At 35.5% G+C, this 17,977-nt stretch overlaps 1 protein-coding gene across 1 annotated transcript in view; it reads right to left on the bottom strand.

Moving 5' to 3' along the window:
- The window catches only part of CENPP (centromere protein P), a 153,260-nt gene extending 135,299 nt beyond the window's left edge, over positions 1–17,961 (bottom strand). The window contains exons 1-6 of the mRNA XM_072875995.1: positions 17,587–17,961; positions 15,446–15,600; positions 14,470–14,627; positions 14,022–14,110; positions 10,071–10,159; positions 2,773–2,869 (exon numbers count right to left, since the gene is read on the bottom strand). Of these exons, the coding sequence (XP_072732096.1) occupies positions 2,773–2,869; positions 10,071–10,159; positions 14,022–14,110; positions 14,470–14,627; positions 15,446–15,582 (570 nt within the window). The 5' untranslated portion in view covers positions 15,583–15,600; positions 17,587–17,961. The remainder of the gene's footprint in view (positions 1–2,772; positions 2,870–10,070; positions 10,160–14,021; positions 14,111–14,469; positions 14,628–15,445; positions 15,601–17,586) is intronic.
- Positions 17,962–17,977: the final 16 nt, after the last annotated feature.

The following is a 17,977-nucleotide window of genomic DNA, read 5'->3' as shown; positions in this document are numbered from 1 at the left end:
AATATCAAGCTGAATGTACACCATTCTATTTTTTTCCTATCACTCATTTCTGTTCTGTATTTCCAATAAAACTTGAATTTTTTTTCTTGTTTATCAATATCAGCTTCAACAATCTGCTCTTCCAGCAATGCCAACATGCTTCAGTTGTTCAGCCTCATAGCAGACTAAGGGTGCATCCAGATCAGAAAATTATTTACAGATGTAAATCCTTTTTGCAGACATAATATTTATTGTGGCAATACAGTAAGACCTTCCATACAAGTAATGCCATACAAAAGACTTGTGTGACACTTCACCCGCCCCTTCAAAAATCTATTTAAAGCACTACCTTGTAGATTTTTTTCAGTAGAATAGAGGAGCAGCAGCAGCAGGTAGTAACAGTATGCTCAGCTCTCGATTGTGTGTGTGTGTGTGTGAAGCATGCAAGTTGTAGACTAACCTGTTTCAGTAAAAAAACATAACTGCTAAAGCACAATGTCAGGGAGTATATAATGCAGAGCACAAAATGCTTACAACTGAACATCGCTCTACTGACACCGACCTAAACCCTTTCTAGGAAGGCCGGCTTACAGTCAAATCAATGTATATTTTAAATTGCTTTTTTGCTTAATCTGAGTTACCCACCATTACTAGTTAACTGGGAAAACTCTCACTACAAAACTGCCATTTTTGACGGTCAACTTTTTAGAAGTACAGTGCTGTCCAACTTTGCTTGAAACTTGCAATTGTCATTCATCTCAAATATTCATTATTATTTGAAGTCTTCAATCACTTCTACATTATTCCTTTCTTCTCAAGTTCCAAAACTAACAGAAAAGAAAAAATAATCTACCTTTCCTGTTTTTACACTACCCTGAGAGAACTATTAGAAGCACTGCCTATTGCTACTTAACAGCCTGGGTAATTTTCTTCTAAACAACAAAATAGAAAAGCTATAAACCCAGAACCCCACCCCAAATAGTCTTATCTCCAATACTGTGCACAGTTACCTGCCTATGTACTTGAAGCCTAGCAAGCAGGTAGGAAAAAAAAAATACAACAAAGATTACAAACTCATTTTTTAATGTTGTCCAAGCGTGAATATTAACAGGATAAGACTCTTCACTTGTTTTTATGCAAATGTTAAAAGCATACTTCTAGTTGCTTTCACACAAATTACTACAGAATATTAAGTTACAAATAACCAGATTGCTAAGGAGAATGTGTATGTGAATTATCAGATTTGATCTTTGAACCCTTTATTAATTCTCTCACCTCAGAAAGTTGTCTATTTCTAGATGAAATCATTACTAATGCTAGCAGAAATAAGGCCTAAAAAACTCTTCCTAAGTCCATAGTCAATCATATTTGATAAATATTCTCCGACATTGGTTTGCGTTTCTCAACAGCATCTTTGTCGTAGAAAGAAAAAAAGTTTAGAAAGAATATTTGTAACTTTGACAGACTTGTAATATATGTCTTCAGTGAATTTATCTTCACATATCTTTAGCAATGAATATATCCCTTGATTGTTTACACTCAAAACCTGAACAAATACTTTTTAAAACTGCTTTAGATACACACAACAATTTAAAAATCATCTCCAGAGCTATCTCCTTTCTATTTTTTCATTTTTGTACTGAATTTTAAAATGGGAAATATTTACAACAGTTACTGAATCACTGTCCCAGAAACCACAGCGACTGCTGTCATGAGGCTGTTATAAGGATCAGAAAGCATCAAGTGAAGTTGGAAAAAACAATCCAAAAAACCCATGCCACAAAGCCATAAAGCCCTTCATGCTCTACCTTCTCTACAGAGGGATTAAAGTCCTTATACAACAACAAGCAGGATTAGACAACATCAGTTTATTACTCAGCTGAGGACAGGATTTTTTTTTTTTTAACATTATCAGAAATTAGTACTTTTTTTCTTTAATCTGGTTGATTAATTGATAATAGAAATTGATTAATCTAGCATAGAACTCAGAAAGGCCTAAAATATTCAAAAAATAGGAAACAAAGCAGTTCCCACTTCATATTGCAGCTGAAAAGCAAAGATGGTGCTGAGTTTAATGACACTAAAAGCTTGAGCTAAATAAAACTGAACTAAAAAACCACACACAATTAAGCAGCTAAACAGCCTCCTCTAACATCAACCATCATATAAGATATTCTGTGTCTGCAAGACTGCAATATTTTCACTCCAAGCAATAGTTGTTTATCTTAAAACCAGTACAAAGACAAAGCAAACAAGCCAAATAATGATAATTTAAAACTAAGTTCAAATACTATGTTCCAGTTAAGAGCGAGGAACAGTTTATTTCCCATTCAAGTAAAACATTTCAGAACTGGAAATGCAGTCGCCCAAACGCACACTACCACATTTTCAAGAGAGACAGATCCAGTCCTTCAGAACTAACATTTAAATGCCAAAGACTACAAATGTTATTTTCTTTTAATGTCTTCTTTTGCCTTTTTTTCTGTTCAAAAAGAAATGTAATACCAATGAAAAAGTGTCTTACTGCCCCACAGAACGGCACAGATATTCTTATTTTTCCCCCACATATGAGGAACACAGCAATAGCATGGTAAAAATCAAGACAAATACCAAGCAAGGGCATTGGCCCTTGAACACAAAACCTTTAGCTAATATTCTCTTCTCCACAACATCCAAAATTAAGATTCCCATACTCCACTAAAGAGTGCTAATTTCACCTCCATGGCTCTGTCTTAATGAAGTACTTAAAGAACTAAATATAGTACTGATATATAAAAGCTTGATAGACATTACCTTGAAATGTAGAAAGGTGCATCTACGATGTTCATACCACTCAGCATAAGATGAAAGGGTTCTGAAAAATGTTAAAAGATTTCCGTGTTCTTCAGTGCTACAAAAGAAAAATATATTGTTTACCCTAAACAGCACTAGTCAGATGTACCAATTCCATAGCCTACAATTTTCACTTTCTCCTTAAAGAATTTGTCATTAGTATTGTTCAAATGTGAAGCCAGAAATCACAAAAAAAAATTATCATGACAGGAAAAAAAAGCTGTAGTGTAGATATTGGAACAAAAAAATATTGAAGAATTCATTTATAAACTAGTGTTTTCAACTCCTCAGGAAGGTAAGCAGCAATAAAGTTAGTCTTACATGTAAACTGTGGTAACTTGACAAAGTAGTTGCCTGTAAAATCTTAGTTTGACTTTATGCTGGTTCATTTAATACTCTTGTTTTCTAAATAAATTTCAAGATGTTGCATAGTAAAACTTTAACCTACAAAACCGGTAAGATTTACCAAGTTGCATCACTAAGCTTTGAATATTCCCGAGATCTTTGTCTTATTCCACTATATCTTTGCATGCCATGTTATCTGCCTCTGCCCACATGACATCCAGCTTTTCAAGATTAACCTTGAAACCTCAGTAAGCACGAAGGCCTGTTCATTAGATCATATGTGGCATCTAAAACAAAACTTTTGATATACAGGTAAATCTTGATTTATCTGCTATTATGGAAGATGGTGATATTCTCAAGAATTAGGGAGTAGGACAGGATGGTGGAGAGAGATGCCGATAAATCTGTAACTGAGAAGTGGAGTACAGAGATCTTAGTGCCAAGCCCATCGTAAACAGAAATTAATAAGCCTGGATGGAGCCGAGCCGATTCTTGCAGAACACCCCTCAGTATTTCTGCAGTTCTGGGCTCCCTCGTGATTTAGCAGTTCAGCTACACATGGATACATTATGGCTTCATTCATACAAGTGATCCTACACTTGCACTAATAAATTGTCTTGGAACCTGATGTCCTGCAAAGAGCAGTGCAGAGACACCTTTGCTGGACTTGCACTTAGACAGTACAGATTTGGTAGAGCTTACAGCCTATATCACGAGACTAACACAGCGGTGCTATTGTGGCAAGGAAATCATTCACTTGTAATGTTATTGCAAATACTAGTTTTTCATCCATAGTGCCTCTGAAAACAGAAAGGTCAGCAGTAGTCATTTTACTTTCTGGCATTTCTGAGGAATTTTCAATACAAGAGACAAAGTATAAGAGAAATAAAGAAAAGCTCCTATAGTTTTTGGCTTTGCCAGTTTCAGAGTAATTGAATAGCATCAAGTGAAAATGTTTACGTACAATGATTCCATGCTTAGTATAATAAGATTTTTCCATTTCCACTGACAATAGTTAACAGAGGCAGCAATACACAGTGCCAGCTAAACCCAAGAGATTACAATTACAGGACTTTGGTGCTAAAGTCAAGTTAAAAAGGCAAGCAACACATAGAAGAAATAGAAACAGATTTTGCACTTCGAACATAAGGAAATTTATTTCCTACATGTACTTGTTTCACACACGTGAAAGTTAAATCATAAGCTTCAATATAGTTTCAAAATTAACAATTCACAGCATCTAAAAAATCAACAGAAGCTTCCACTCCCAAAGAAACAACAAACATTTTGAAAAATAGATATGAAATTACTGCTGAAGCAATTTCCAAAGGAGCTCCAAACACTGCATAAAGCACAGAATCAAGGAAAGCTACATGGCTGACTAATTATCCATTCTTGCAGATGGGGAAAAATACACACAGTTTTGAAGATAAAAGCTGCTCTTCATATGCAGAGATGATTACTCCTATTGAATAGGATAGCAAAAACATCAAACTGACACTGATAAAGAACACACCACACTAGCTTGGACTGAGAGATATCACTGTTATTTTTAGTCAGTCTACAAGGTAGTAATGATTTTGCATGTAAGAGAAGTTGCAATGCATCAAACACTGGGGCTGGTACGTTCCCTTATGTCACAAAATTTGATTTACAAAAGAAATTTGCTAGCAAAAAGAAGTGATATGCTTTTCTACTTCAGTAACTGGCACTAAAGTTACTTTCTTTCATTATACATTTACCATTTTGTCCTAGCAAAACTGTGTTATTTTGTATGTCAACTATGATGCATACAAGTGAAACATTTTTAGTAGAAGTACATCATTACATTCACTCTGAGACAGCCCAAGAAGGCAGACAACAATGGAAGAAAGGAAACCAAGGTACTAGAAATCAGTAATGTGCAAAAATCTGCCTTAGAACAATTAGGATTAGAACCATTTGAATGAAGAGATCTATTCACTTAAGATATGTGCCATTACAGTAGAGGGTTTGTAGAAATCAGGAACTGAACAGACATTACCCTCTTTATTGTTAACAATGCAGTGATGGCAACCATTAAAGCATATATACAGCTTCTCAGCTCTAATCAAAAGAGGAAACAGACAGTCCATCCACTGTTATGAGGGATAATTGTATTGAAGACAGATTAGAGAAAATAGGTGGGAAGCTGGGTTGAGGGGAGAAGAGCTTGTCTTGGAGGGGTTTCTTTTTAAGAAAAACACAACCAAAAAAAAAATTTATCCTTCAAATTTCTAGTAATGTAAGGATCAGGCTAGAGAAAGGAAAGGAGACAATATAAGATGACAGAAACTGCCAAATAGCCAACCATCCACCCAGTGTTGTCAGGGGGAGGGAGGAAAACCACTCATAAAGAGTGTGCAGTTTTTACTAAAGAGATGTGGAGAGAATGCAAAGAATGCAAAATTCCACAAAAACTAAGTGTCAGAATACCTGAAGCAACATGATTCTTTAATCATAAGGGTGAACAGCTTCACGTCATTGTTGATATGAAGCCACAGTCAAATGAAACAGACTATTAGCCATTGTCAAAACATACCTGGCAAGCACTGCTTTGAAAAGACAAAGATTTATTTCAATTACTAATACAGGATTTTACAAGTTTACAAAACCTGACTGAGGAATATACCTCACTTACACTTGGGAATATTTCAGAAAGTTACAGAGGATCTAAATTCTACATGTAAATTTTACTTTAAACATCCTTTCTGTTTGATATTAGCTCTTCTTTTTGGATTTTCAGAACAGCTGAGAGCAGAAACTTGAGGCCATTAACAGAACGGTTGCAACAGTGTATTAGCAAGTCACTTCAGCCATTCAAGGGAGAACTGTGCCTCAAATCCAGCTCTATTTAAGAACAGCAGCCCTTAACATGTTACACAAACATAAACTGGGAAAAAAAATACATAGTTCATTCAGATATTGAAAATGTAAAAGAAAAGCCGAACAAGTTTTATCCTAGCCTGGAAAGAACAGCATCATTAAAGGAAGTTACCACAGTAGTCACAGCTGCCAACAGAATCAGGCCAAGATGAAAAAAATGCTGGCAGCACACGCAAAATTGAGTCCCTGGAAGGACGTACGCATATACTGATTTACAATAGCTGACTAGCTCTGTGTTCTGGACAGCTTTTTTTTTTTTTTAACCACAACTCGTAATTGTACATATAAAAACCTACTGCTGAAACCAGGACAACATACTATAGTAAAAATTGAGACTTAGTAATGACTGCCCACATCTCACTGTCTAGTGAACATGATTCTACACATACTACAGTATGCTTTGTAAATCTACATACATGGAAGAGAGCAACACAAAATTTTGTTACAAAACTACATACTTAAAATTCTTTTTTAAAAACTTGGCAATTTTGAAGAGTATCCACTTTTATGCAATTTAAAAGACTATCACAAACCTTGTGACATTCTTTTAGCATTATGTCTTTAGTTTGTTTATATTTCTTTTTTCCTCTCAGATTCACCTTTAGGCAATAAAGCAGATGAAAATTTTCAAGGCTAGATCACCAAGCAGAGAGAGAGAGAGTTTTGGCTAACAAGTTCAAAGAACCAGTTTCAAATGTAAAAGTTAGTTGACAAATTATACCCAAGTGTATACTTCTCTCATGTAGAGATCTAGTGCTGGCTAAATCTAAGATTGAAAACTAGATTTAGTGTTTAGAAAGAGGGAAAATCGGTGTTGGCAAGAACAGACATATGTAACATACATGCTTTTTTGTATTGGCAAGGGAGAAAGAGACTGCGCAAGAGCACCATTTCAGTTAACTGTCTCATAGCACTTAAACTACCCATAAACAATAATTCCTAATTAGCCTAAGTTAGCCTAATTCCTAATGCTGAAGCCAACTACAACAAACACTAAAATACCAAGAAAGCTTGGTATAAAATAACAAGGTACTAAGAGAGTGCATGTTAAAATTTAAGCCCCTTTTTTGGGGAAAGAATTTAGCATTACAAAATGTCACCAGATTAAAAAAAAAAAACACACAAAAAAAACCAACACTAGGAGCAGAAAATACCCATCTCCAAAGCCAACATCCGTGTAACAGAGAAGTCATCCAAAACCAGCAAAAAGCATATTCAGGCAGAGAGTAACTATGTATCAGGTTAAAATCACATGCCCTTCATCCAAACACCATTTCACTTTTACAAAATAACATCAACAAAACACAAAAGTATATAAGACACTTAACTATTGTAAAAGTATTTAAGGCTCCTTTAATACACTCCTTTAGTTATTTTAAGAGAGGAAATCTATTTTAACTCACTGCAGTATGCAAAACTTCTTGCATTAGCATATAAAACCAAAGAATGACACTTACAGCTGTGGGAAGAATTCATACTTCCCCTCACTTCCAAAATACCTAGCCCGTGCAGTGTTTAATATAATGCAGATGCTTCATAAATCCTTCACTCTGACTTATAAATTCTAACTAGCTAGTAAAAAGTAGCAGCAGTTTTCAAACTGTCTAAAAACTCCTCCTATTTGATTAAGTAATCTATGCAATAGTTAACTAACCCAACAATTAATGGGATATCAAGAAAAAAAACAGGAAAAAAAAAGACTGGCAACAAGATTTTTCATAGATATTCTGGTCCTCAACACTAATGAAGTATAACATAAGCGATAACTGGTGCAAAGGGCACTCAAGTAAAATCCAAAAATAGAAGACTAAATATTGTGATTCCATTTGCATACATATTTTATTGTCACAACGTGTTTAAGGAATGGTACACATCTTTTAAAAATAGTTATTATATATTGCAGCAGTACCTGGTTGAAAATAAACTGCTGAATTTTGCTTCTTTTAAAAAGATGTTGCTCAAGTGTTCTAGCATTCCTCTGTTTTCTTCCAAAGCAGGATGGCTTGGGAATTACAACTGAATGCCAAGTTTTAACTCTGGTGCTATTAAAGTCCCTTTTCTGTCATGCATTATGAAAAATGAAGCCAAAAAAAATCAGAAGGCTGAGGAGGAAAAAAATCCAGGCCAGCAGAGAAAACAGAAGAGAGCTAGACAATGGATTTGGCAAGACTGGGCCAAGGAGGCAAAAGAAGGAAACAGAAACTGGTAGGGAGGCTGAAAAGAACAAACAATACAGAGGGAGATCAGATTTAGCTGGTCAAGAAGAGAGAAAGGGAGGGAAAAGGTAGGAATCAAGATTCTAAGAGCAGCTAGTGGACTGATGAATAAAGGGCTAGTTGGGAAAAGCCTGAAACTGGACATGAAGAGAGGGGATTAGGACTTAGAGTAAGAAAGGAGAACTAGCTTAACAAGGGGATTGAGAAAACAAGCCATAAGGGGAGATCACATAATCAGATTAAATCAATCTAACAGTGGGTTGCTGTCAAAACAGACATTGTCAACATCAGCGCCAGTCTGGCTGCATATTTACTGCCTTAGATCAGCAACAAACACTGTGACATTGCAGGACAAGTCCAATAGAAAAAATGAAATTTGAAGGGGTTGGGGGGGGCAAGGTTGGGTCCCCCTCTACCCACCACAAATTACTTTTTCAATGAAATGACTATGTTGAACCTATTTGCCATGTGGCTTCAAGAGTATATACACTGACACAAGGACAACACATAGTACATGCAAATAGAGGCTAAGGAGAAAGAGCTGCTTGCTTTATTGACAGCAAAGTCTTAATTCATCTTATATCATTCATGAAAACTTTTGTTTACTTATGAATACTGGCGTAATGTGGAAAAGGACCAGGGTGGTGAAGAGACAGGGACAAGACAGCAGTGCTCAAGCCAGGATGAAATAAAGTCTGCCACTACTTCAACGCATTCCTTTCCAGTATGACTATTAAGTTCCAAGACACTTCTGCTGTCAGAAAATACTCATTAAAAAAACAGGGGTAGATTTGCTCTTCTAAATCCTGCTTCTTGAGAGCAGTCAACTACTGTTCTCAGTTATACCACTAACTTCAGTAGATTTGTATGGAAATTCCAAAGCCTCTACACGAAAAATTCAGCTCTTGGTACAGACTAATGAAGCCTGAGGTAACTCAATAGACCTTTCTTTTCACCCATCCATTTGCCTTCCCTCTCCAAGACTAAAAAATAATATAAAACAAAAGAAATCACTTGAAGAACAGGATTAAGATTAAGTCAACTACCCCATAATAACTAATAAATAATAGATTTGTTCTCATAATAGTTTGCTTGCAGATTTCACACTGGAATACCACAGACAAATAATTTGATCATTATTCATCCTGTGTACCACAAGAAGTTGACATCCTCCAGAAAATAATCAAAAAGTAGCATTCAGCCATATGCTTAAGTTTTAGTATGTACATTTTCTTCAGCCATTGCACAAATACACTATTCCAGGTTTTTAAACTATGTTCTGTTGTTTTTAAAATATCAGTGAAAGAAATCCGGATGCAAAGAAGAGAAACAGAATGGTTAGCAGAGAATTAGAAACAGGCAAGTCCTGGAGAGGAGTTATGGATGTACACTTTAGTCATTACTCACCCACACTGCACATCTGCAACTCACATACACATCTGAGTAACAGTTGTTGATTACATAAATGTTGATTACATAAATTAAAATGCAATAGCTGAGATTACTTTGTTACATCTTTCTCTGAACCAAACAAGTTCAAACAGCTAAAACACATTATAATGCAAAACTGTTTCCCTTTAACATGAATTCACAATGGTCCTTTCAGGTCTTAAAAATTATATGCGTTTCATCTTCTCTCCAGAAGGACACAGACAAGGTATGGGAAGTATTTAGGTTGGGCTAACAGTACATTACCAAAGAAAGAAACTGACTGCTAGCAATTTACATGAAAACTCAGTCTTGCATTTAGTATCAGATATCCCATACAACAACCTTCCTTAAACTCCACCTTACCTTGACACAAACTTGCTCACATCTGAGTCTTCTCCAGATTCCATTATAATGCTGAGATCACTAATAACAGCAGACACACTCTCTTTGTTCTAGATTGGAGAAGTAACAATGCAATGTTTTAGAAATTTCTCTAGCAAGGAGAAAAAAATGTATTTATTTGCATATAAAATAGACAAAAATATATGCAAATGCTGCTAAGTACTATAATCCTTAAAATCGCATTTTTTAAAACTACAGCTTATATGTGTGGACATTTTCTTTCATTTCAACAGTATCAGTATTACCCATACAACAAGGCTTTTGGAATAATACATGAACTAGTCAGCATAGAGAATATGTATGTATAAAGGAAGACTTATAAATAAGAGGTTCATCTACTTCCTTTCATGTCACTTCTTTAGGATTCTCATTTTCCAACACAACCTCCAGCTGCCACATATACCAGAAAACTCAAATATAAAGGTTTCATCTGAAAATCATAATAATACTACCTTAAGTTAAAAAAAATTCCTGTTAGTTTTCCTTTTATTTTTTTATTTTACAGGCTATAATTTTGCCTCAAATTCTTGTCCCTTTTTATAACAACAACTGTTACTCAGGGATATGTGCATGATAATAAAAATGTTTCCAAATTAAAATATCTAACCACCTATAAAAAGAGAAAAGAAGTTCGTATAGTAGAAAGGAATCTGCAAAATAATTTAATTCTTTTTTCTACACATTCTTGAACACACCAGAGTACTAGGTTAGATAACAGTGAATGAAAGAGCTTAACATCATGGCTTGAAGACCATAGTGAATGCTTCGCTTTATACTGGAGACTTAGTACTTAATTTTTCTTATATCCAGTCACTACAAGCAAATGGGAATGGTAACACAGAGGAAACTAAACAGGCAAGCTGGAGTGAAATGCAAACATACCACAGCAATCCCTAGTACTGGTTGGACAGAAGTACTGCTAACACTGCCATCGGTAAAGATGGAAAAAGCAAACCAAGACACTACAAAGTTTAGTGGATTGAGTAAAATATCAGTAAAATGATCAGGAAAAATAATTTTAAATTTAGAGCAAGTGTGCAACACATGCACAGAGTTGTAGAGAAGCTGCTAGTAGTTGCAAGCTAACATGCTACCTTCTAAAGAAACTTGTTTGCCAATAAGTGGGTTACTAACATATGCCAAGATGCCATCTTGGGGTCAAATAAAAAGATTTTAAAGGAAAGCTCTTGAGAAGAAAGCAACTCTTATTTGAATGATTGCTTTCTCAAGTGGTTTAGACTTGTTTTGGCAGATTTTCAAGCTAATTGTACATGTCCTCTCCTAATACCTAAGGACAGTAAGAGACAAAAATAAGTCAATGCTTTTGCATTAACCTGTTTCCTTCATCCACATTCTGACCTTTGTAAGCATCCACCTATGCACAATGGTGAACAGATGGGAGCTTCTTTGCTTGTACTCAAAGCTGGCAAAACACTGGTCAGCCCGGGAATAAACACTACACACTAGTCTGATGCTGTGCCAAAACTAAAGAACCAGCTAAGATGCAGAATATGTCAGGCAGTGAGTGCCCCATACTACAGTAATATAGACATAATCTCAGCCATAGTCAGAGTGCACTCAGATCTGCCTACCCTTCTTTGTACAACTGTATCCTGGAATACAGCTTTTAACATGAATGGCATTTAACAATTTGTTTAAGATCAAATTAGAGATACAAGAACAATTTGTTACTGTGTATTAACAGGTTTGATTTAAGGTACTATGGAGCTGAGTTAACTGTATTGTAACTTAACCGCTAAATTAAAAGCTAGAGTTAAGAGTGTGACCAAAATTATTCTTTATCTTCTGCTGCATACCAATGTATTTGTTACCTACTAAGCATTTCCCCAAAACAGCTGTTGTCTTATTTCTCAAGATGGGTGAAACTAGTTGCAACTTTACACTATCTTGCCCATGCTGATCTCAGTACAGGTTATTTTGAATACAACCATTAATGCCATATCTTAGAAATCACACTTCTCCATTTTTATACGCAAGAAGCTGGAGGCATAAAAAAGTTAAAGCTAAGCTTCCAGGTCTTAGTCTGGCCTGAAGTCACAACTTTCCTGAGAGCTATGGAGGCAGAATCCTGCATCCACAGAGGACCTACTGACCTCACCGCAGGATGACCTGCACAGTATACAAAGTCTGTGGCAATTCCAAGATAACATGCCACTACTTTTACACCACAGAAACAGCCAGCTAGAACCAGGCAAAATGTCTGAATGGAATTGTTAACAATCTAGCCACGAGATATGCTTTTTTACATTAACATTTAAGTAAATGCAAAACCTTTAATAACATTCAAGTTCATATACAATCACACAAACTGAGTAAAGGAACAGAAATGAGTCTGTGTTTGAAACAGTAAGTGTACTTCTTGACTTGGGTATGTAACACCAAAAATAAAAAAAACAAAACCTGTATATTATGGCACAATTAAAAACTGTACTCTTCATTGGTGTCTGCTTAAATAATTTACCATTTTCCACAACATGTCCACAACCCATACCATACAAGTGAATAAAATATTGGCAATTCAAAGTTTATTAACTTAAGGTAAATTGATACATCATCTGCACTGCATATTAAACTGTAAGTTACAGGTGCCATGTACTTTTATTAAAAAAAAATTAATTCATGCAAATAATTAACTCAAAACTATATTTTTTCAACTGAAGTGGGTTTTTTTTAAATATATACACTTGGTATTCTATATATCACTTCCTCTAGTGTATGTCATCAGCGCTGATGTAGTACAAGTTTTAGGCATTACATAGACAAGTGCTGCCATCTAATGGTGTAATACATTTAAGCGATGCAAAAATATAGCTAGTTAATACAGCCATAAATAAACTTGACGTCCAGTTACTCATCTGAGCTCCATTGACACTAAGAGATGTCATTCTGCAGGAGCACACAGGTGAGAAGAAAAAACATTAATCCATAAAAGTCGCATGGTTGATGCAGGCTATTTCCATGTCCAAAGCTAAATGCAGTGTTATGCAAGCAAATGGTAAAATGGTATTACTAGGACCACAAGTTTCAAGTCATGCATGGACTTAGGAGGTTGCAGAATAATCTCATTCAGCTGAACTCCTGCAGTTTCAAATTATGCAATTCACATGCGACTATCTAAATACTCATTTCCCAAATTCATAATATGGCTTTTCTTAAGATTAGGAAGGACATCTTTACACAGCAAGGCATTTTTTAATACTATCAGGTCCAATCACATTCAATTTAAAAAATACTGTTACAGCTGAGCTGAAAAATCAAGTTTTCTTGAGAGGAAAATTTCCTGATGTCAAAAATATTATTACAAATTGGGGTACATTATTACAAATTGGGGTAGTAGTTGTTTTCCACTGCGTATCATTTTGAATTCTGTGCTAAGACTAGATTCTTATGAAAGAGCTTCCTTGCAAAAAATCTGTAATCATTAGTGTAACTTCTGTGCAGTCCCATGACGTAACGGTTAGTCACACTAGCCAAGCGAACAGAAATATAACCAAAGCAAAAAAAAAAAAAAAAAAATTGTTCAAGTTTGTAGTGTTTTAGGTTCTCCTCAGTTTCCTCGAGAGAGGTAAGGTTTGGAATTTTCCAGTCTCCAGAGCAAGATATCTGACTACAGGAGAACATAAGAATTTCATGACTGAATGTTGAACCTGACCTTCAGAACTATTTTGTTTGGATGCACATGGAATTCAAGAGTTGGGTCTAGTTGTTGTAGAGTGAACACAACCCACTGAGGCTTAGGCTAAGGAGACTCAGGCAATCAAAATGACAAAATACCAGTTGAAGGTTTCAGCTGGAAAAGGAAGCATTGACATTTGTCCATTTGAAGTTTTACTTGTTTGCTTGGTTGATGGGGTTTTTTTGTTTGTTTTTTAAACATATATCAATCCTTACCTGCATTTCAAGAAGCTGGAATTCCAATTGAAAAGACAGGGAGTGGCAATTCCCTGATAATCTGTGCTTCCGCACTGTTCTGTTTCTAGCTGTTATAAAATAAAGTTAACAAAATACTTGATTATAATTCTATTCAACAATTATTGCATTTCTTCCATTAGTCATATTTAAAATACCAACTGATACCATCCATCATATAAATAAAGAAGTTAAACACATTAAAAAAAAAAACAAACCAACCAACTTCACAGTCATCCTTCACTTTCCCACTATGCAAAGTACTATATTTACTCAGAAACTATTTTGTCAGTAAAGAAAATTCTATTGTATTCCAAAATAGTTGTCTTTCTGCTAACATTGAAAGTAAATTACAACATGCATTTGCAAATGTAATGAACTGAAAGAGTACGCTCAGTATAGCGCCAGTAAAGGGCACAAAAATGCTTACTTTTTTCCACTGTTTTCTTGGAATGACTTGTGAAATGAATACCAGTAAATTTCATTAAAAATGAGAGATCTGTTTCTAGACTTTCAAGTTGAGCTTTCAGATCTGATGGAGATTCACATCCCTTAGATTCACCCTGAAATTCTCTTTGGAATGATTTTCTAGAATTGAAAAAGAAAAAAAAATAAAATCAAAAGGGCAAAAGACTCAGACATAAGAACATGTTTTGCCACATCAGTACAGCAATACCATTAAATAAAAGGCATTCATAATGTGATCCGATGATTTTCAGACCAAGATCAGTTTTCAATGAGTCAAATTTCAATTGGATCATATTACTAAGGACAGTAAACTACTCTAACTTACATAAATACTTTATGTTCACTGCCAGGTAGACATAGCTTTTATTATAAGACTTGAGATGTAAGCATCCATTTCAAGAAAAGTACAACAAAAATGGCCTGTGATGCCTTTACTCATCTAAATGACTTATTTTATCTACAGAGTGTACATTTGCTATAGAATATCAGTTAAATAATGGAAATAAAAAGCCCTAACATGGCATTTCTTTAGCATATAACTAGTGACACCTGTACATGTCCCCAATTTTTTTTTTTTTTTTTAAAGTAAATATGCACTGAGCTGTTTCACAGTGCATAATGGAAAACGCAGCCTTTGCAGTCAACAACTTTGCAGGGCCCGCACAGTAACGTACCTGATATCATGCTCTGACCACTATGACTGCCTTTAAAAAAAAAGCAAACAAAACACTAAAAAACCCCACAAACTACCAACAGAAGGAAGTAAAAAGAGATCAACTATTTATTATTTGTAATCTTTTACCATATATAGCCCATGTCCTAAACAAGATCAGCACTGTAAAAATAACATAAGGAAAGTCCTAACATAGAGACAAAAGCTTATCCTGAATAGGATAACAAAGAAACACTATTAATCCAACATGTGAAAAAAGGCATACATCGACATTAATATCTCCTCATCAGAAAAAAAGGTGGATTCTTGTTGGCTATCTTCATACTTCTCAGCCAATAGTTTAATTTCTTCTTCCAGTGACTGGATTATGTCTTCATAAACTTGACAAATGCTGTTGTCCATTTCTCAGAATCAATGTTACTAGATAAAACAAAATAAGTATATTTCTTAGGCCAAATTAAAAAAAAAAAAAATCCATTTTCCAAAGAAATTATTTTTAACCAAGGAATTAATTTAAGAAATGTAAATATAACATTAGGCAATTGTTTCTCTTACCTCTCTACTTAAAACAAGACAGTTCTATTTTATGACTTTTGAAACTGAAGAATTGGTGTATGCAATTTTTAAATACCCTAGGTAGCTTTGACAAGTATAATAATTTATACCTCTGTAAAGAATTCTAGAGTGTCAAACACTCCTGTTTGCTATGGAAGATTAAACTAACATATAAACCTTGATCCTCAGCAACCAAGTTTGACAGGAATTCTGTCACCAACTTGAAAAGATAATTAGGCTTGCAGTAAAACTCTACTCTTAATACTACAGTACTCTGTCATCAATGTAACTCCTACTTAAACCCTAGAAAGTCCACTTAGAAAGACACTGGTCTGCAAGTAGACATTACAGGAACAGAAAAGCCACTTTTTCCACAATTCTGAATGTAACAAAGCTTCCTACAATACACGGTACCTCACTCTGCTAAAAGCATTATGAATGGGAAAGACTCTACTTCCAGTGAACACACAAAGCTACTAGTTCTCTGTCACATTCTTGCTGCTATCAAGTTTCTGACTTTACATAAAAAAGAAAAGAAAAAAGTTTTCTCCAAAATAGATAACAACTTTGGAAAAAAAAAAAGTAATTTTGTTGCATTAGTTCCTCAAAGATTTAATTCATTGAGTCCAAATGTAATTATTAAACCAATTTTAAGACACAGGTCATTGCATAGCCTCTAAATACAGAAGTTAAATCAGGAGTCTAATGTAGTCAAAGGCTTTCTTTAAGAATCTTTTTAACTAATCATTATTTCATCCAGGAGCATATCCAGCTGTTTTACATTTGCTGTAATAGAACAACAAGCTGTTCTGCAGATAGAAGGCAATCCTAATCAGATACAGAAACTGAAGCCAGCTTTGACCAATCCACCTGATTAAATGAAGCACAGCTGTTCCTACTAGCACCACAGCATAATCTGCCTTTCAAGCAAATAGCAGTAAAGAGACACGAAGAAGCAACCATGATTCACAAATAATTCAAAATAAATAAACATCAATTACAAGAAAAAAAGAATCTGACATTCAGTCTAGACATGAGACATTCAAAGAACTGCAGAGAACATTATGCAGCTCAATACTGGTGTATTAATATGTTCAACCAGGTTAAAAAAAAAAATATCTAGTTTTATGTGTGGTTTTAAACAACCCCTACTGTATTTACAAGATCCACACTAACGTGGTTCAATAAGAAGGGATGAGAGGGAAACAGGATTTTGTTGGTTTATTTCATAAGAAACAGCATCTGAATAATACACATGAGAAAACAACATTCAAAACATGTTTTGCATTAAAAAATTATTTCGTGAATAAAGAAAGTTACGCAATTAGAGAATCACTGAGATTGTGCCTAGTCATGACTTCCTCTGGAATTTTAAAGCAATCTCATGCAATGTATGACAACAAACAAGATCAGTGGGAAGAAGAAATAGAAGTTCTCCAAGTTTTAATGCATCCTATTAGTTGGTTGTTTTTTTTTTAACTGGATATATTGAAGAAAGTTTTGGTCATAATAAAGAGTACGTTGGGAAAAAGAAAAACACTACAATAGCCAGAACTTTACCCTAGGTTGTTAGCCAATTCCTCTTTTAACGGCTAGCTGTTTTGAAAACAGTAACAGAACACATATACTGCTTACAGCTATTTTAACTCAAGTGATTTTACTAGACTGCAGAAGACTCGAAGACTAGTTATAACTTCAAAGAGCATTTCCTCCAGAAAAAATACCCGTACATACGTTCCGTTAAATAAAACATAAATTTAACGACAAACAATCATTTCTCCTCACCCTAAGCACACACACAGACATATATATTTGTGCATTAACGGTAAACATTTCACATTTTCTACATACCTGCCCGTATACACCCCTAAGTATTTGCTTCTATGCTGCCACAGGAAGAGCATCCAAGAGTTTGTGAGAAACGAGCTGGTGGGGTTCTGTGTTTCGTTGTTTTGCTTCTAGCCTTCACGTCTCACAAGGTAACGGCTGGAAGCACGACCCAGAGAGCCGGTGCTACCCCAGCCCGCCCCACGACACAGGTTGAGGCTCACGGGTGCCAGAGACCGCCGGGAGGCACAACGCACGCCGAGGAGAGCAGGCTGCAGCCCCAGCACCCCAAGGAGCGGAGGAAGCCCCAGACCCGGCCAGCACTGAGGAGAGAGGCGCCCGCCCAGCCACCGCTCGCGCCCCGCGCCTTCGAACTGCGCGCCCAACCAGCCGCCGCTGGCCTGGCCGCTACCAC

This window comes from Ciconia boyciana, chromosome 11 (assembly GCF_034638445.1).
Source record: "Ciconia boyciana chromosome 11, ASM3463844v1, whole genome shotgun sequence".
Classification (NCBI taxonomy): domain Eukaryota; kingdom Metazoa; phylum Chordata; class Aves; order Ciconiiformes; family Ciconiidae; genus Ciconia; species Ciconia boyciana.
Note: the sequence above shows the minus strand (reverse complement) of the source record. Positions and strands in the feature narration are given on the sequence as shown.